Below are 20,746 nucleotides of genomic sequence, written 5' to 3'. Positions count from 1 at the left end.
GTCTTTTTGGTTGGGTGAACATTTTCCTTTAAGGAAGACTGCAGTAGCTAAGCTACAAACCAATCCCAGCAGCCATGACTGCAATTTTCCTTTAAGACCATTTTGTCAAGAGTTTTTGATCTTTCAGAGAGTGTCTGTGTTATCAGTAGCCAGCCTGCTGGATTTGCCAAGCATGATATCAACAAATATTTTACTATGGAGCTAACCTAGACCTTATCAAATAAATACAGATGTCCACAGAAACGTTCTATTAGTTTACCCTGCAAGGCAAATGTGTCAGCTAAAATGTTTACCATCTAAAAAACACACTTTTTTATCTGTTCCTCAGGGCCCAAGTTTGTCATTACCATGTCACACATGTTAAAAATACCCAAAAGGAACCTGGTGCATACACAACTCAATAATATTGGGCTTCAACCTAAAGCAAATATGAAAAATATTTCTGAGACAGTTATAACTTAATAATAGGAGATGCATTTCAGACTGACCTAGGATAGCTGCCAGTATGGCTGAAGGCCAATCTTATGCATATTGCATCAGTAACATTCACAATTTTGAGGCTGCTGTTAGCAGAAAATAATGTATATACCCCTCTAGTTAGAGGTGAAAACTAAAAGTGGGCTTAAGCAGAAATGCCAGTTTCAAACCCCACTGACAAACTCACAGGAAAATGCAGATGCTGATGATAAATTGATTCCTGGGCTCATGTCTAGTAAACAGTACTATATCACTCTAACTCAGTTTGTATCAGACCTCTACATTTAAGATAGTCTTGATTAGCACTGTTTGCAATTGTTATGTCTACCGTTTACCAGAAAGCCTGTATATAAAGGAGTTTTCAACCCTTAATAATGTTCATAACAGCATGAATTAGAACAGAGCCCCCTCCCAACACCAATTATGGCACACTAGCAGAAGGAATGTGTTTTAAGAAGAAAGTGTTTTGCACTGATATTTTGTTGTCAGAGCCTTGTGCACCAAGATAAATTATATCCCCAGAGTGGTGCTAAAAATATCAAAGAATTAAACTTTTATCCACACAGCTGCTTAAAACTAGCTTGCCACTGCTTTTTCAATTAAATGGTGGTGTGCAGTTCAACGTGAGCAGCTCAGTGCTCATCTCCCTCCTAAGCCTGACTGGGACACAAAAAACAGGCCTTCTTCTACCTGAGTCCCAAGAGTGACCAATATAGTAGTTACTCACAGAGAACAACTGGTACAGACTCACTACTAAACATAGGTGTACTATCTCAAGTTTCTTTCCACTCATGTAGGAAGAAGGGCTTTTATGGCAGTCAGTTTTCAAACATAAAGGATAGCATAGTAGGATTGCCTTAAACTAATTGGCAATGAAGGCAGAAAATATATGGAGTAAGAAAAATCTATTGTTTTCTTATGGGTGTGAAAACAGTCAACTGCAGGTATTTTTAATGTATATTTAATTTAAACTGGGTTTTGGTGTTTTGGTTTCACAGTTAAAGACAAAAAACATACCAATCCAGAGCTACAGAAATCCCTGTAGTTTTCAACTGAATTTTAAGACCCATTCAAAGAGATAATTTATGTTATATTTGGTATATATGAAAATATAAATGAAATATTTTATATTATGTATTCATTTCACCATGATAGGGTTCAAGAGAAGCTGGTACCATCTGTTCCGCCATCTTCCAAAACAGTTCAGTATTTATCAGTTTAGAAGAAAAAAAAATCACCACTTCTGAAAACAAAGAGTTTTATACCTTGGGAAGGAAAAATATCATTAGCAGAAGTAAGAGGTATAAAAAGAAAAAGAGTGGTAGCAAATTTACTAATATCTGCTTATTATGTGAGTGGGAAATATACACTCATGTTCAGCTCTGCAGATTTTTTTTCTTCTTTTGCTGTGCACCTCCCAATTTTTGTTTCTTGGGCATCACATGCTTTTCTACTTTTGTTGATTTATCAGAAGTATCAGTCCAACAAACTTTCCTTTTCCTGGTAATCAATGGCTGCTCATCTTCATTTGCTAAAACAAACAGAAAAGTATTCATATAGGATTATTTGTACAGTCAACATATTGAATCTCCATTGTGTCTGTTAGCACAATGTGCATATTTACATCACCCCATTTTGACATAAACTGAAACTGCATGAGCTGCATACTATACTTACTTGCATACCACACATGGACCCCAATTTTGGACAGGTAGTTTTTAGAAAAAGGTGAGTTTTAGGCAAGGAAGCTGATTTCATACTAGGAAGGATGCATGGGAATCCTGGAATGGCTGCTGGAGTTGTGCTCCCTTCCCAGTCATATGCAGGAAGAATAGAGTTCATTCCTCAGGAATCACTCACCCCTTCCTTGCAGCTCCACAGCTAAAGGTTTAACCCTGTTACAGCCACTGCCTTAGTGCCAGCAATTTTTGGCCATGCCAATTCAGCAGTGCCCATGTCAGGGTTAAATAAACTTTTAGTTGTGAAGCTGCAAGAAGAAGGTAAGTGACAAGCTCCTTCTGCATGTGGCTAGTAACCAGTCATGGTAAGCCCATGCTGTGGCAGGTAAGATTCTAGAAACATCTTTTTCTCTTAATTCTGCCTTTCTAAAACAAGATGCATGTCTTACCTGGGGGCATATGGTATGCAAGGAAATACAGTCTTCAATTTTGGGGGGAGATGAGGAGTGGACCAAATGCTCATTTTTCATGTAGTGTTCACACTTTTGAAGAGCAAACTAACATACTTAAACAGATGATCACACATGAGAATAGAATGAAAATACACTGGGCCATATTTTCTAAGCTAGGCCAATCCTTAGCTATAAAGGTCTGTCTGCACGTAAGATATGCACACAACTGACAAGCTTGTGATCTGTTAGACAGCCATCCTTAACATCCCTCCAGTTAAGAGCAGTATTCTCAGAGCCTGAGCATTTTACTTTACATAAATGTCACTCCAATGAGTCTTAGTTTAAAATGATTACAGTAGGATATAGAGAACTAAGATGTTGCTCAGCTTGGAATATTTCAGTAATTAAGTCTGTAAGGATGTTATTGTACCCTTAAAAAGGTGTTATATTGTAAGATGGAAATACTTTAAAGAAATACATTTAAATGTCTACTTCTATTTTGAAAGGTGATTTCTGCAAATGCCATCATAGGAGTTATTTAATGGTCTCTGTCAACTCTACCCAGTTTACAAGCAACGCTTTGTCTCTAGCTGCCAACCTAGGATCCGACAAGCACGCAAACCTCTTTTGTGCCCACTGCATCATCATAGTGATAAACACACTGCAGGCCAATGTTTGCTCCTTTCAATTGCTTTAAACAGTCACAACTAATTGGAATTTGGTAAACAAATTCTGTTAACTGTTGCAAAAGAAAGAGAAGAATCTAATTTACCCTCTCTGGTATGCTCTACTTCCTCACCAGTGAAAACTAAATAAGGTTATGAATAGTATAATTTCGGTTACCACAGGATGAGGTTTCAGCTTTGTCAGAGTTTTCTTTAGTTTCTGAAGCTGTGTCCAACCATACTGCCAGACATGTAAGCCTTGCTTTAGTATTGACTTCACACAGTAAAGATGGAGCATCCTGGATCTGAGAAAAAACAAACAGATTAATTCAAACTTATTTCAATATAGCTTAACATAGGCTTAGATTACTTTTTAAAAAGGTATTTTATATGCCTAATTCCCACTGATATCACAGGAAGCTAAAGGCCTACACACATGTAAGAAGTAAGCCCATAACTTGTACAACATCCTGCTCACAACTCAACTTTTATCTTTGGTTTTGTAAACTGTCAGGGAGAGAGTTCCTTTAGGGACAAGCCTCAACAAGAAAAATGTGCTTTTCATTAATATTAACTCAACTCAGGTAGTTTAACGTGACTGAAGCACTGTTAGCTGAGCCAGTTGTTGTAGTGTAAAAACTTCAAAGTCAGCTAACAGAGCTTCAAATGGTTAACCATTTTAACAGGGCTTCTTCAAGTGAACTAATTTTTCTTCTTTTAACAGGGCTAATTCAAGTGAACTAATGCAGTAATTAACTGGTTAAATGTATCCTGGTTTCTTGGTGTTCCCTCTACAGCTTTCTACCATTAAAACTGCATTGCTGGATACACATCTTTCATATTTCCTAAATGCAAGTTATTCTGCATCCGAGGAAAGCCTAGGCAAATATTCTAGCATACATCACTACAGCATAATGGATGTATCTACACATGCAATTAATTTGAAACAAACTCCAGAGCAGTTTGAGCTAGAATAAACTACTCCCAGGTATAGCAGTTACATGTGTGCCCAGGACAGCAGCAACTTGAGCTGAGGCAGAGCAGTTTATGCCAGGTCTGCTCAGACCCAGGCTCTGGGTGGCATTGGGGCTGGCTGGGGAACAAGGGTGCTGAAATGTGAAGCTGTGTAACTAGGCAGCAGGCAAGAATCTAGCCCCCACCTAGTTGGGCTGACTGGGTGCAATTTATGCTGTTGGTCAGTGCCTATATGTGCATTTAATCATAGTAAATTACCCCAGCATAAGATAGTACTGTCCTAGAGAGTACTATTTTATTGTGGCATAAATTAGCTTACTGCAGCCTACTACAATCTCATGTGTAGATGGTGATGCTTTACTCCACAGCTAAATAATTTACTTGGCAGTAAAGCACATATGTATACATGGCCAATATGTCCTGAGGATGAACAGGGAACAGTAACAACTCAAGCCACATTTAGAATTAACTATGTGAATCACTGGCTACAATTCTTCATCTTTATTGAAAAGTCATTAGCTTTGACAAACTAACACTGCTAAAACTGTTCACCTTATACATCATGGAAAAATGCAAGACATTCGCAAGCAGAGAGAATTTGCTTGCTATGTCAATAATAAAAATTTGAAAATACTAGAAAAGTGTTCAGGATGATATGGAAAGGCTCAGTGCTTCACCATGTTTGAATTTTTCAAATCAAACCAATATTTTTCCTTGCACAAAGTAAAAAAATATATATATTGTTTATGTTTTGGGTGATGTTTAGTCACCAGCATTGCTGACATTGATAGCAATCACTAATGCATATAAAGCCTTGTCTATATTGTGCTATTTTTCATCACTAGAAATTCTATGATGGCTGCTGTCTGCCATCCGAGCATTCATGTCTGCTTGGTGTTTGCTGGTTCCTCTCAGTGGCAGTGCCAGCCAGGGCAAAGTATATCCTCAGAAGGCATCAGCTGCTGAAGGGACCACAGCAATAAGCTGGTGCGGGCTTGCCTGTGCATACCTTCTGATGTTTTCCAAATGGCAGCAGAAGCCCCTAGTGCCTGGAGATGCACCATTATACTGCCAGCAGAGAGAATGGGTCCGTCACCAGATAAATAATATTTACCTTTGCTAAAATGTATATAGAAGAATGTTAGGACCCTTATTTTTGAGTGTAAATACACTCATACTTTTATTGGCAAAAAGGAAAGTGTTGTGCAGGCAGACATAAAACTGACAAGAAAGCTGTGAGCTTTGTCAGTTAATAATCAGACAGCAAAACCCAGAAGATGGGGAGTGAGATCTAAATCCATGGTTTTCAACCTTTTCCCATTTGCAGACCCCTAAAAATGTAAAATGGAGTTGTGGAGCCCTTTGTAAGTGTGGGTATTCACATACTTTTGATTGATCATAGTAATCTTTCGCAGGCTCCTTAGATGTAGCCTGCAGACCCAGTTGAAAACCACTGATCTAGATAATTTTACCAGATGTTTTGTCATTACCAAAAATTTAAGAAGTTACAATAAGCAGTAATTCTCAACCTGTCTAGACTCAAGGCAACCCTGGATGGACTCACAGCACCCTCAGAAAATGACGGCTCTTCGTTTTCACTTTTTTTTTGACTACAGAAAATAATACAGATATTTTCTGTTGCAAAGAACTCAGAAAGACCACAACTATGAATTTCTATTTGAAATCTATGGGCTTATCTTGTGAATCATGCTTGCAAACATAACGGGTATGTAGCATTGTGTGGCACCCTTGAAAGGATCTCAAGGCGTCCCAGAGTACCATGGCATTTTAGTTGAGGATCACTGCAACAAAGAAACAATTAGCTGAAAGATCCATATGTATAAAAGAGTGCTGCTGGACACAGTACAAAAATTATCCGTGTCAAGATTACAAATAAATTTCTGATGTTCTTTAGCATTAACCTATATAAGCACTCTAAAATCTAAAATTCTGGAATTTAATTATCCAGAGTTTTTCCACAAGTTGTTAATATGCTTACCTTATTGAGATTGAGACTCCACATTTTAATGTATCCATCACTGGATGCAGTAACCATAACCTGTTGCCCTTCTCTTTCAAAGCTGTATATATCTTTAATTCTAGGATAAAATGAAATGCTTATTTGCTTATTACAATGACAGCTAATCAGGACAAACATTAAGAAGTGACAGAAACTAAAAAAAAAAAAGGTAAAACTGAAAAAATGAATTATGTACAATGGATGTTGTATGTGGATACCTTTGATTTAGGTGTGTAAGGTGCAGCTATACACGTAGGGGGTAAATTGTTTCATCTCTTGTGTTTCAAAAAGTAGTATTTACCTTTGTTAAAATGTATATCAAAGAATGTTAGGACCCTTATTCAGAAAAGCACTTTAATGCTTAAGTTCATATTAAAGATCCATTGATATCAAAAGAACTTCAGCATATGCCTTTGTGAATTGGCACCTATTAGGACAGAATACCAGATCTGTATTTTAAGGGTAATGCATAATATACATGACTCCCCTGGTTTTGTCTGGTATTGAGGTCAACTGTGTTATTTTATATGACTGTATTTAGTCATAAGGGTAAGCTATAAATGGGTAACGACATTTAATGAATGACCCTTTAGATTTAGTAAAAGGCTGTATAAACTGTCAAATTAAAAAAATACAATCTCAAAATCTTAAAATGACTTCAAAAAATGGTGCATCATGACATGTTACACAGACTTTTTTTGTTTTTCTGGCTCCACTCAGCAATGGGATTTAATATGGGAATTAAAATGTCCTGTTGTGTTCCCCATGAATGGAACCTATAATCAAAACTAAGTTATAGCTGATGTCACTTTCACATCTAATCCATAAAATCCATTCTGTTGTTGCAACCATGTTTTTTTTTTCATTTTTATTATTTAACATCTGATATAAAACAAGAGTCATACTACTTTGCAGGGAAGACCAGGGAAAAAGTGCTAATGCTACCAAGGCAACTAGATTTTGATGCTTTTTTGTTTTGGTACATAAAAATCCTATCTAGTTCTCACTTGAAGTTAATGGGAGCTTTGTCCCTGATGCAAACAGCAGCAAGACTGAAGCCAAGTGATGTTTTAAGAAAGTAACATGCTCTTCCACTGTAATATTTTCCATCCCTGCCTCCACCCTATTTGGCAATCTCTGTTTCAAACACAAGTCATTCCACGTTTTTATATACTCTAATCATCAAAGAAATATTTAGTAAGGTAAATATTTAAATCATAACAACTGGGCATTTGAATTAATACTATTTGGAAAAACAAGGCAGTTCATACCTATCAGAGCTATGGTTTCCATTTTTTGTAGATGCATGCAGGTATTCCTATATTGTTTCACTTGTTACAGATTCTATTACTTTCACTTTATAAAGGTTTTCTCCTCAACCAGAAGAGCCACAGGCTTTTATTTAACGAACAAGTGAGATGAAGCCTTGTCTATGTTACAGAGTCTTTTTCTGGCAGAGCTACCACATTTAGGCCCCTGGTACACATTACACTCAAGACATGATTAACCTGTTAAACAAGTCTTAAGTTGTTACCTGGCCACACATTAATATAGGGGTGGGCAAAATACAGCCTGCAGGCCAGATCCAGCCCACAGAAGGGCTTTGTCCAGCCTGTGGTGGGTCCTTGGTCCTGCCTGGTTCAGGTGTCACCCAGCCATGGCGTATCCTGCTGCCTCCTGGGCACACATTAGTGCTAGGGTGGCTCCGCAGATTGACTGCCTTTCTAGGCAGCAACTCCTTCTGGCTGCTGCCGCTGCTCGCCCCAGCCCAGTGGTACTGGTGGGGACCCATGTGCACAGCCCCAACCCAGTGTGCTCAACACCTACTCTGGACTCACCCATCCAGGCTCAACAGCGGCAGCAGAAGCAGCTACTGGACAGAAACTGTTGCTCAGCACGGGGGAAAAGCAGCTTCTCCCCCTTGCTGCTGCCGGGCAGTTCTTGGTGCAGCCACCTGGAGCCTGTGCCACACCAGGCTGCCCTGCAGCTATGCTGCACTGTTACCACTGCCACGCTGGGCAGCCCAGAGGTGGTGGTGATGGCGGCGGAGCTGTAAGGCAGCTCAGCACAGCACCGACTCTGGGCAGCTGCACCAAGAACTATCTGGCAACAGTGAGGGTGAGGGGCCACTTTTCCCCTGCGCCAAGCAAGTTTCTGCCCGGTAGCTGCCTCTGCTGTCGCTGCTGAGCCTGCATGGATGAGTCCAGAGCAGATGTGGACCATGCTGGGTCATGGCCATATATGCAGGTCCCTATCAGTACTGGAGGGCTGCGGCTAGTGGCAGCAGCAGCAGTCTGAAGGAGCTGCTCCAGCCCCAGTGGCCCAGGGGGTGGCAGGACATGTCATGCCCAATCAGTATGAAGTAGGCACAGGACAGGCTGGGGCTGCATGCTGTTGGTGGTGCTGGGGAGGCACTGCAGGGAACGCAGGTTCCAGGATGTTGGGGCAGGGTGGGTGCTGACCTGCTCAGGGGGTGTGCATGGGAGGCTCCCATGCACACCCCACCATGCCCTCAAACCTTCCCCCACAAACCCAACCACACCCTCTCCCACACACAAACATACCTCACAAACACTGCACCAACCCACACCCTCCCTCAACGCCCCCCCACCCCCCTCCCAGACACACACACTTCCACGCTTCTGCGGGGAGCCCCGCTCGCTACTACATGCACACACCCCACCCCACACACACACACAAATAACCCCAGCCACCCTCCCCCTTCACACATCCACACCCTCCCACAAACCCCCCATACCCACATCCACACATACTCCCACACCCTCCCCTACATCCCACATATACCCCCCCGCAACAGTCCCTCAGAAACCCCATACATATTCATCCATACCCCAAACACCCCCCACAATATACAAGAGTAAGACTTCATTTTGAGTTATTATGCAATCACCTCTATATACACAACACAAATGCACACAAATCAGGACAAAATGTTTTTTTAAATAAAATTAAAATATGTTATTGTCAATTTTGAGTTTTAGTATATAATTTTTTTTTTCCAGTTCCAAGATAGCAAACCCCCTTCTCAAAAAGAATACTTCTGGGGGCAAGGGGAGGAACTTCTGGTGGCAAAGGTCAGGGGTTAGGGGGCGGGACTTTCAGTCCTAAAATGGTGACCAGGGGCTGGGGCACTTGTCAAGGGGCGGGGCCACCCTTGCAGCCTTCAACAGCTCTCCAAAACTTGTTAAGTGGCCCTCCAGCCTAAATAATTCCCCACCCCTGCATTAATACAATTAATGGTGTGATAAAACATGGCATAAACCACAAAATTATTATACAAAAAAATGTGATAATTTTGTGGCTGGTTACTATGATGCTATTAATTGAACGTATAGTCCGGCTGGGGCTCCTGGCCACAAGGTGTGCCCCTGTGAATGGGAGCTCCATCAGATGATCAGGTCTCCTAGGTGATGGGGCTCCCAGCCATGGGGACACCTAATGCAGTCCTGCGACTAGGAGCCCCATCAGCTGACAAGGTTCTCAGCTGTGGGAGCTTGCTATTTGCTGGTGCCGGGAGCCCAGGATACACCAGCAGTAAGGTGTGTTGGGATCTAATGCTAGGTCACACAATCACACCTGCCCATGCACATGTGATATGACAGGAAGAATGACTGTGGGGATTCTGCATCGCATCCCATTGTGTCTTCACTTGCACGCCTACCAGGGGCCTTGCTGACACACTACATGTACCATTCCCCCAAAAAATCAGCCTGCCAAAAATGAGGGCGTGTGTCCTTACATGGAAAACTGATTTTCTACACAGAAGAGAAGAATAAAGATATTGTAAGATAGCTGCTGCTTCTTTTCCTTCTCTTCCCTCAAGAGGCTACATGGAGGGAGAGGCAAAGTCCAGCAGAGGCAAATTAGGGGGGGCAATGGAGGTTCAATTGTTCTTTTTTATTCCTGCTCCATCCAAAGTTGAAAAACAATTGCCTGGCACCTGGAGGGAGATTTCTATTCAGATAGCACTGAAGGAGTCGTTAGAATTTACCCAATTTCTGCTAATCTCTCTTCACTCCCCAGGTGTTAAGGACCCTCTCTTCCTCTAACAGTCTTGATGTTCTACTAATCAAGGTATCCTTTCTTCTGTAGTTTTGCTTGTTAACTACTTCTGGTCTTTCTTCTCCTATTTCATGGCCTTGTACAACACCGGTTTTTTTCAAAATCCTAGATCTGCCCACGGACTCGAGTCTTCAGCAAGCATTTAAAGCTTCAGCTTCTGGCTAAGCAATCAACAGCTCTAAGCGACTCAGTCATTATAACACAGCGACCATAGTTAAAGCAGCAGCAGATCCACAGCCTAGACTAAGACTAATACGCCAGATGAAAGAATTAAAAAATGCAGTCCTTAACTAGACCCAATCTGAGGCCCAGTGCCAGGGGTTCACTGACCACAGAACCTCCATTTTTTATCACTAGTAAAAACTATTTGACATGTACTCCAAAGGAAAAATTAAAGAAGATGTAATCTGTTGTAACTCTGGATAAAAATCCTGAGAAATGTAGCACTGTTTAGAAAACAGGTGCAAGCTGACGCTTCTGTGCATAAACACTGGCATGTAATTGTATGGGTAAAAATACTGTATAGGAATAAAAAAAATTAAATGATTCCCTAGCACTTTTTCTCTTTGCTTCCCTCCCTCTATAAGGCTTTATCAGGAAAGGGTTGAGCTTCCTTCATTACAAGAGGTAGATGAATAGATTAATTCAAATTCTCAAGAGCACAAGAAATGCCATAATAGGTCAGGCCACAGTTTCAGCTAGTCCACTAACCTCCTGTATTTCACAGTTGCATGGCATAGATGCTAAGAGTAAGAGTACAGGATACATACGGGATCTAGCCAGGCTGATCTGTCCCCTGAAGAGGCGTAACCAGTATTTTCTGCACTGTGGGCAGCAGAGGCATGTCTGGCAATGTGGTTCCAGGATCTGCCTGGTTAACAGTGAGTGATAGGAAGTGGCCCAGCATCCCTGGGGTGCAGACAGGAGGGATCCAGAGCATTACTGGCAACCATTCCAAACAACAATACAAAACACCTAGTTCAGCAGCAGGGTTAATCCCCATGGCTGCAGGCATGTGTACATATGTACACACACACACTTCCCTGCTTCTGTTCCAGCACCCCTGCTTAGACAGCATCCTGGACTCATGTCCCCTCACCCACTGCTAAAGTTAGGTACTAGTCCCTTGTACCTCCTCCATTGTAGCTTCAGCTTCCAGCATTCAGAGGCCTAGCTGCACTCTTTATTATCATGTTTAGCACTTACTAATGAACCTGTCCTCCATGAACTTGCCCAAATCCTTTTTTGAACTTGGTTAAGAATATCAGCCTCTATAACATCTTGTGGCAATAAGTTCCACAAGTTAATTACAGGCTGTGGGGAAAAGAATTTCTTCCAAGTTTATCATATATCAAATACTGAGCTATTAAAATGAATTGCACATAACTATGTCTCTGCAATTCATATGAAAGTGTGTGTGTATCCATATTCATAGTCAGAATACAGAAGTATGCACATTGAATTTGCAACTCGGTACATTGAAACCATACAAAACTCTTTTCTTTCTATTTTAAAAATAAACTTCTACAGCTGATGTGCAGAACATTGCTATTAAACAGGCTAGCATAAATAGTGCCATGACTTTTAAAGCAATATAAGAGGACAAATACCTGTTTTCATGAGCTTTAAATTCACAAAGGCACTTTTGGGATTCACAGTTGTACAACCTTACAACTTCATCATCTCCAGCAATAGCGAGAACAGAATCCTTAAAAAGGGTAGGAAGAAATACATTCACTTAAAAACACTGAAGAAATGTTTAAACAAGTTAGCTTCCCAACACCTCCCTTTTTGTACTTACTGTTATAAATCTAACTGAGGAAATTCGCTTTTCAGTTGAGATGGTGCCAATGATAGATGCAGTGTCGAGTTTGTAGACATCCATTTTATTAGATATCACTACCACATACTTCTCTCCACTGGGGGACCATTTGATTATGTGTGCATCTAAATATTTACAAGTAAAAAAAAAAATACTTCAATAGTATTAATAACCAGTCTCGACACAATCTCATGTTAAACATCCTCACCATACTCTTTAACACATTCTACATATGACTCGGTCCTGCAAACACCTATGCAAGTGCTTGATTTTACTATCAGTAGAAGTCCTTTGGATTTCAATGGTATATTTGGTAGTAAGTATAAGCATATTTTTAAGCCTTTATAGGACTGAAACCTATATGCCTAGCTGGAAGAAGAAAGCATATCAGACTCTGATATCAAATTGGATTTATTCCAGTAGTAATCAAATAGATTTTTAAAAGGGAGACTGCCAGGTCTATGTATTTAGGTTCTGTTAAAAAAAATTACAAAATTAACAACATTTCTAGTAAATTATATTTGTAAATAAGCAAATATACTTCTACAATGTTTGCAATGCATGTGGTTCGCAATACCTGAAATGAAAATCCTTTGAAAATAAGCTAACAAGTTCTTGTATATACAAACTGAAAGAAAAGCTCAAAACAAGTAATAAAATATAAAATAGAATGAATGGTAAAAATCAAATTGCTTTCCTAAAAAAAAAATTCTGTTTGGGTAATCTGAAGTGTTACAATAGTTAAATTATTAAATTAAAATTGCCTGGCAAGGAACCTTTCTAGCAGTAGATGAGATTTCTATTTTAGCATCATTACAGCCTGCTAACAGCAGAATTTCAATATTGCAGATACAGTTACAAATCTTTATTAAAAATGGAACAGGGTGAATTAGTCGAGTCAGAGTGAATAATTTAAAGATCAGTCATTCCTAAGTCACAGGTTACCCAATATATATCATTTGCTAATACTCTAATCCTACTAGAATGTAAATCCATATTGATACTTACTTTGCTTCAGGTTTTTAATGAAGGCAGATCGTCCTTCTACAAGATTCCATGTTCTGTGAAACAACACAAACAATTTGAACAATGAAACTTAAAAATAGCTAAGATAAATTAAAGACTTCCTCAAGAACTGCACCATCAAACCCTTGCTATACTTAAGATACATAGATGACATCTTCATCATTTGGACTGAATACCTGCAATCTCTGATTGAGTTCCATCAGAAATTCAACAATCACCATCCCTCCATCCAACTTTCTCTAGAATACTCCAGCACCATCATCCCCTTTTTAGACACAATGATCAGTATCCAGAAGGGTAAAATACAGACCACAGTATACAAGAAACCCACAGACCAACACACATATCTGCACAGAACCAGCAATCACCCTAAACACACCAAAAAAGCTGTGATATACAGCCAAGCCCTCAGATACCACCGCATTTGTACTGAAGAGAACACCCGGGATTGCCACCTCACCAATCTTAAAAAGGCCTTCACCCAACAAGGACACTCGTCCAGAGAGACAGATCGCACGTTTGAAAGAGCCACCCAGATACCATGTGAAAAACTGCTGCAGTACAGAAGAAACCCCCCCACAAATCGCACACCGCTGGTGATGACATATCACCCCTCCCTTGAACCTGTACAGAAAATCCTCAAAAAATTGCAACCCATACTAGAAAGAGACCCTATTCTTAAAAAGATCTTCCCAGAGCCACCCATCCTAGCCTTCAAACAAGCACCGAACCTCGCCAACCTCATCACTAGAAGCAAACTTCCTCAAGCCCAGAACACACCGAAAGGATCCAGACCGTGCCATGACAAGAAACACAAAACCTGCCAACACAACCACCCCCACAATTACTACACCCCACAACAGAGCCATCAGCATCCCAGGATCTTACAGTTGCACCTCCAGAAATGTTATATATCTCATCCAATGCACCAAATGCCCTGATGGAAAATACATAGGAGAGACCAGACAACAACTGTGCACCAGAATGAACGCACACCGGAAATCTATCAGACAGAAACACCCAATTACCAGTAGGGGAACATTTCTCACAGGAGGGCCACTCTCTCTCTAATCTCTCAGTTCTGATCCTCAAGGGAAACTTACACAACACTTCCCAGAGATGAGCCTATGAGCTCCATTTCATCAGCCTTCTGGATACTAGAGATCTTGGACTAAACACAGACATTGGATTTTTGATACATTACAATCTGCCTGGCAACTGACTCCCAGCCCAGCCCAGCCCCTGGCTTCTTTACTTTTCATTCCATCCAGGAAGAGCACACACCAACTGCTGAAACTTCCTTAGCCTGACGAAAGGTTTTTGAACTCGAAAGCTTGCTTAATAACTATTCTCCAACTATTAGGGTTGGTCTAATAAAAGATATCAAATTCACCCAAGGAACCTTGTTTACCAACTCTTGGCACTGAAGAGGAGCTTTTGAGTGGACTGCATTATACTGTATCATATGATCAAGAAGATTTAATCACTAGACATTATTGTTTCTATAGTTAAATTTGCATCACTTATTTTATAAGCTACTCTTTGCCAGTGATTTCCTCTTCAAGTAGATGCCTATGCACTTGCTTAGACTAAGAATGTGACTTATGTAAATGTACTTATTTAAAACACAGTATACAGTTTTTGCTTATAGCACAAGACATAAACCAGGGGTGTTAAGGATATGGCCTGACAGTCAGATCTGACCCACAAACCCATATCATCCAGCCCACAGCGATGCCTGCCGCAATGCCGCATGTGCTAGAACCAGCCCTGTGTGTAGCATACAGCACACAGAATCTGTCTGTTAGAGCTGTACATGACACAATGCTGGACCAGCCCTGCATGCTGGATCCATGGCCTGACTGGATCAGGGCCACAGACTGGTCCTGTGTCAGATCCAGTGTGCCACTGGATCAGAGGTGTGGGTTACATCTGGCACATGGGGCTGGTCTGAAGGCTTGATCCAGCCCAGAGACTGGCCCTGTGCCTTTTGTCCAGCCCACAAATCTGGATAATTCATAGATTCATAGATTCATAGATGTTAGGGTCGGAAGGGACCTCAATAGATCATCGAGTCCGACCCCCTGCATAAGCAGGAAAGAGTGCTGGGTCTAGATGACCCCAGCTAGATACTCGTCTAACCTCCTCTGGAAGACCCCCAGGGTAGGGGAGAGCACCACCTCCCTTGGGAGCCCGTTCCAGACCTTGGCCACTCGAACTGTGAAGAAGTTCTTCCTTATGTCCAGTCTAAATCTGCTCTCTACTAGCTTGTGGCCATTGTTTCTTGTAACCCCCGGGGGCGCCTTGGTGAATAAATCCTCACCAATTCCCTTCTGTGCCCCCGTGATGAACTTATAGGCAGCCACAAGGTCGCCTCTCAACCTTCTCTTGCGGAGGCTGAAAAGGTCCAGTTTCTCTAGTCTCTCCTCGTAGGGCTTGGTCTGCAGGCCCTTGACCATACGAGTTGCCCTTCGCTCTACCCTCTCCAGGTTATCCGCATCCTTCTTGAAGTGTGGCGCCCAGAATTGCACGCAGTACTCCAACTGCGGTCTGACCAACGCCCTATAGAGGGGAAGTATCACCTCCCTGGACCTATTTGTCATGCATCTGCTGATGCACGATAAAGTGCCATTGGCTTTTCTGATGGCTTCGTCACACTGCCGGCTCATGTTCATCTTGGAGTCCACTAGGACTCCAAGATCCCTTTCCACCTCTGTGCCACCCAGCAGGTCATTCCCTAGGCTGTAGGTGTGCTGGACATTTTTCCTCCCTAGGTGCAGCACTTTGCATTTCTCCTTGTTGAACTGCATCCTGTTGTTTTCTGCCCACTTGTCCAACCTATCCAGGTCTGCCTGCAGCTGTTCCCTGCCCTCCGGCGTGTCCACTTCTCCCCATAGCTTTGTGTCATCTGCAAACTTGGACAGAGTACATTTCACTCCCTCGTCCAAGTCGCTGATGAAGACATTAAAGGGTATCGGTCCAAGGACCGAACCCTGCGTCCTTCCAGGTCGAGACCGACCCATCTACCACGACTCTTTGGGTGCGACCCTCTAGCCAATTCGCCACCCACCGGACTGTGCAGTCATCCAAGTCACAGCCTCTTAACTTGTTCACCAGTATGGGGTGGGATACCGTATCGAAGGCCTTCCTGAAGTCTAAAAGGCCTTCCTGAAGTCTAAAAGGCCTTCCTGAAGTCTAAAGTTTTACACCTTTGATGTAAACTGAACTAACATGGTCAAATAGTTCTGACTTACCTTAATGTTTTGTCTGTTCCTACTGACAAAGCTAATTTTCCAGAAGGATGAATAGACAGGGATGTCACATGCCCCCTAATGAAAGTCAATACAACAACAAGAAATTAGCCATGTTTTCTGTGTATATGTATAAAATTAATGCAAATAAGCAAATTCAAAACACTCACTTATGTGCTTTAATGGATTTAAGACATTCCCATTTCTTTGTGTTCCAAATATAAATTAGTCCATCTTCAGCTCCACTCAGTAAGTGAGCATTACCATAGAACTCCAGACAAGTCACTGTGCCTGCAGATCAAGATTAGCACTGTTAACAACTGTACACTTTGAACAGCCAGGTACAGACTGAAAATGTTAGCTTTATAACCCTCAGTATTTCAATTATAAACTTCAAAACTTCTAAGAGCACCACATACATATTATATTTTGAAGTGCAAGAAGAGAACGACTTGAGGTTGACTTAATTTTTGGATGACACCAGTAATGTATATATCTTCATACAATTTTTGTTGGTTGTACTTAGCAGATATAAGATTGCAAGTACACAGCACTCAGTGTTGGCAAGAATAATGAAGGACATAAAGCATACAATAATACATAAATAGCTGTGAAGAACAGCCTACTCCTAGCATCCAAACAGGCCAGCCAGCCATTTGTTCTACTCATTAGAATAATGCCAGTTGATTTATTACATTTTTCTTTCTGTAAGTTAGTTTTATCACAATATTAAATTAACTGTTGTCTTTCTATCGTTTTCCTCCAAAGCAAAGGAGTAGCATTTCCTTCTGAATTCCATCTGAACCCTCATTCTCTCAGGTAAGTCTCATTTACTTATCTACGCACACTTTGGTTTCATTTGCATTTTTCTCTAGTAAAAACCTATTAAAATCGACAGTGCTTTGGTACATGCCTTACTGGTGATGAGGACTTTCTGTCATTAATACCTGTAAGATAAATTTCCTTACCATTATGTTGTAGCAATGCCCCATACTCTATCTTCTTTTTCATGTCATAGATTTGGATTGTCTCATCCCTACTACCAGTAACTACATATCTGTTATTCACAGCAACCGCTGATAATGAAGCAGTGTGGGCATGATGGGTAAAGTCAGGAACAGCTGTCCAGTTCTGAAAATTAAATACAAAATAAACAAGCTTGTTTTCTGGAGCACACACAAAGTGATGTATTCTAGCTGTCTGCGGTTAACCCATTGGTAACAGCACCATATCTGAAGACTCACATTTACAGTAGAACAAAATAATTATGAATGTTTTGCCAATTATACAAAATAGTTATGTGACTAAAGTGACACACTAGGTTTCCTACTACTTACAGTGTCACAGGTTGCAAAAAGTGTAATGCTAATAGTTAGACCAGTGACTCTCAACTAGAGCGCCATGACACTGTGAGGTGCTGCAAGAACCTTTTAAGGGTGCCGCATATTAGCATTGTTAGGTGTGCAAACACCTACATGTGATTCACAACATAAACTCAGAGATTTCTAAACAGAATCCATAGTGTGAAAACCATCTAGACCTGTTGTGCTCTGAGCTCTTTACAACAGAAGAATGGCTCTACTATCTTTCTGCGGTCAGGAAGTGAGTGAAAGCTAAGAGTGGGCATTTTTTTGAGGGGTGAGTTGAGTCTAACAAGGTTGTTAGTTCCCAGAATTTCCCATGCATGATGACAGAGATAGGTTGGTATTATCCTGAAAAGTGCATGTAGGGCCTTTGGAAAAGACAGTCAAATACGTACTGTTATGGAAACCCAAACTTTGTCCCATCTTTCCCACCCAGCCTTTTGGATAAGGCGCAATATAAATCTACAATAATAAATCCGGTCATGTATGGCCCACACTTGCTGCAGAATCCAGACAATTCTCTGGGGACCTGGTATGACTCATGTTAGCAGCTTGGGTCTCTCTGCCCCTCCACTGGTGGGTGGGAAAGAGAGATGTAGGGCTAACACATTTCTCTTACTTGGTTACAACCCCATTGCCCCACTTTTTGTACTTGTGGAGTATGAGAGAGATCTGAGTTGGTCTAATAAAAGATATTGGATTTACCCAAAGAACCCTGTCTGCCTATGGCCTTAGATCAACACAGCTACAACCTATACCCCTGAACACATTGGCATGCATTCCAAGAACAAGCTATAGTGTAAAGGGCTGTGTGGCTCTTGGCTAGAAACAGATGATCGGTTTATCCCAGGACAAAGTCTTCTACCCTGGAACCCTACAAGCTCCTTGTCCCACTTCAAGTACATGTGAAATACCTGAATGGAAGGTAGAAGAGGGTAGAATTAAAGCTAATTCAGGGTAATTTTCATTAAAGCTGCCTGTGTGGTGTTCAACTTTTTGGCCCGAGGCCAGATGAGTGGCATGGGGCTAGTCTGTGGGACAGATTGGACACAAGTGCCCTGTACTGCCCCCTCCCACTAGGATTGTGTCCTTGGGCCCTGGAATTGTGTAATCCCACCTCCAAGTGCTGGGATTGGGTCCTGGGAACCCGGTGCTGCCCCTGCCTGGCCTTGTGCTCTGGGACTGGGATACAGTACACAGGGCCTGGGACTTCCCTTGGGTCTGAAGATTTGGCAGTAGGGGAGTGGTGATGCCACCAAATTTCCAGACTGGTGGAGAGCCCCATGGGTGGAATGACACAGTGCTGCAAACTAGATCTGGCCTGCAGGATGGAGGTTGAGCACCCCTGGTATAAGCAGTTATCCTGGCTTGTTTAATCAAAACCTGGGACAAACGGCCCTGGATTAAACTGGTGGTGTGGGCTCAGATCAAGCATAGTCCTATGCTTGCTTGGCAAGGGAAACACGGTGACTACTAAGGTGGTCTTCCTAGTCACACCCAGGGAAGACTGCTCTCCTGGCCATGGGATAGTACTGTGTCTGCCAAGGTAATGTATAGTAAACCTCCCACTTAGCTGTTGGAGTGGGAAGCTCTTGGCCTTACATCAACTTTATGGAAAGGGGAGACTCCTCCCTAGCTTCTTCCTGGGGCCTTATGGCTGAGGGCAAGCGAAACTCAGGGGCATCCGAACCCCAAGCCTCTGGGCTTGGGCCTGCAAGTAGGATGCCCGCCAAAAGTTTTGGAAACATTTGAAGCTCTAGATGCGGGTGGAGGATATTTGCCGGTAGCAGGGTTACTTGTGGTTCTGGACTGACTGACGGATTTGGATTTTGTTTTGGCCAATTTGGCTTGGAATACAGAAAATTTAAATAAAAGAACAAAACAACAATCCAGTTGTCTGGTTTTAGACCTTTTGTCCCAGATTTTAACCTGGATCAATCAGAACTGCCTGAGATGCCACATCTGCATCTTGGTGAGGAGTGGGGGGCTGTAGGGAACACAGGCGGGTCACTGAGCTCAGACAGCAGACCCTGGATCTGTACCCCTGTAGCTCTATGGGCCCTGCTACACATCCAAATGACAGCTGCACAGAGTCCAGCTCTAGCGCACCTACACCTTTCCAAGCCTTAACTGTAGCTACTTGCCCATTTTATAGCCGGGCAGGCCTTTTTGTGGCGCGCTAATTCCTTTGCACACGTGGCCACTCCAAACGTGCTGCGCAGTCCCCCAGAACCGCGTGAGAACCCCCTCGCACGTGTGGCCGCCCGACTCCCCAGTCACCCAGTTGCACGAGCCGCCGCCCTAAACGCACGGCGCGATTCCTCATTGACAATGGCTTTGCACGTGGGCCGCCCCCTGCGCAAGACACCAGTCAGCTGCGCAACGTACATAACGCGGAACAGAAGCCTACACAGACACCTCCTGCGGTAAAATCACTGATCGGGCCCAGAAAACGCGGGGGTGGGAGGGGCCAGCGCTGCCTGGGCTTTAAATGGCTGCTCGAGCGAGCGCAGCGCCAGGCGCCTTCTCGCCAGGTAAGTGAGCGGACAGGCGCTAGCGCTGCCGCGGGGGCGGGGCGAGAGGAACGCGGGAGGGTTACGTCATAGCCAATGGCCGTTGCTCACCCTCGAAATGGAACGTCCGCTCCCCTTCCACCCCACTTCCATTACGGAATCGCCCCCCGCGTTACCTCCGCCGGTCGCACCGCGAAGCCGAACAAAACCTGCTCGTAGCAGCCGCTCACTAGCTCCATCGGCCTCGTGCGCCCCTTGGGGTCCTTCCGCCCTCTCTGTCTCAGGGGCTGACTGCCGCGCTGCCTGCGCGTGGGAGGCTACCCCCTTCCCCCATCGCGGAGTACGACGAGCTGCCCCGCCCTTTCCCCGACTGCGGAGAGAAAGCAGAGGAGGGAGGGAAGGCGCTTTTTTCGCCCGAT

General features: G+C 42.7%; 1 protein-coding gene across 2 annotated transcripts; it reads right to left on the bottom strand.

The window, feature by feature from the left end:
- Positions 1-1,422: 1,422 nt before the first annotated feature.
- Positions 1,423-20,668, bottom strand: PAK1IP1 (PAK1 interacting protein 1). Of its 2 annotated transcripts, none has more exons than XM_006261976.4 (10): positions 20,504-20,668; positions 17,419-17,581; positions 16,621-16,741; positions 16,454-16,528; positions 13,182-13,234; positions 12,153-12,298; positions 11,962-12,059; positions 6,248-6,347; positions 3,452-3,578; positions 1,423-2,008 (listed from the first exon to the last, which is right to left on the bottom strand). In XM_006261976.4, exons 1-10 carry the CDS (start codon positions 20,564-20,566, stop codon positions 1,854-1,856), a joined length of 1,101 nt encoding a protein of 366 aa, XP_006262038.1. In that variant the 5' UTR covers positions 20,567-20,668; the 3' UTR covers positions 1,423-1,853. The 2 variants fall into 2 exon arrangements, with proteins under 2 accessions (XP_006262038.1, XP_019350408.1); XM_019494863.1 differs by having other exon boundaries at positions 20,439-20,512.
- Positions 20,669-20,746: the final 78 nt, after the last annotated feature.

The sequence above is a fragment of the Alligator mississippiensis genome, chromosome 3, assembly GCF_030867095.1.
Source record: "Alligator mississippiensis isolate rAllMis1 chromosome 3, rAllMis1, whole genome shotgun sequence".
Lineage (NCBI taxonomy): Eukaryota > Metazoa > Chordata > Crocodylia > Alligatoridae > Alligator > Alligator mississippiensis.
This window is presented reverse-complemented; position numbering and strand designations above follow the sequence as displayed.

Excerpts from the sequence above, each read along its gene's own strand:
- PAK1IP1 (XM_006261976.4), bottom strand. The coding sequence starts at position 20,566 with ATGGAGCTAGTGAGCGGCTGCTACGAGCAGGTTTTGTTCGGCTTCGCG. Across the intron at positions 16,529-16,620 it reads AAATCCATTAAAGCACATAA|GGGGCATGTGACATCCCTGT; the intron begins GTGAGTGTTTTG and ends GACTTTCATTAG. Across the intron at positions 12,299-13,181 it reads CATTAAAAACCTGAAGCAAA|ATGCACACATAATCAAATGG; the intron begins GTAAGTATCAAT and ends GTAAATATTTAG.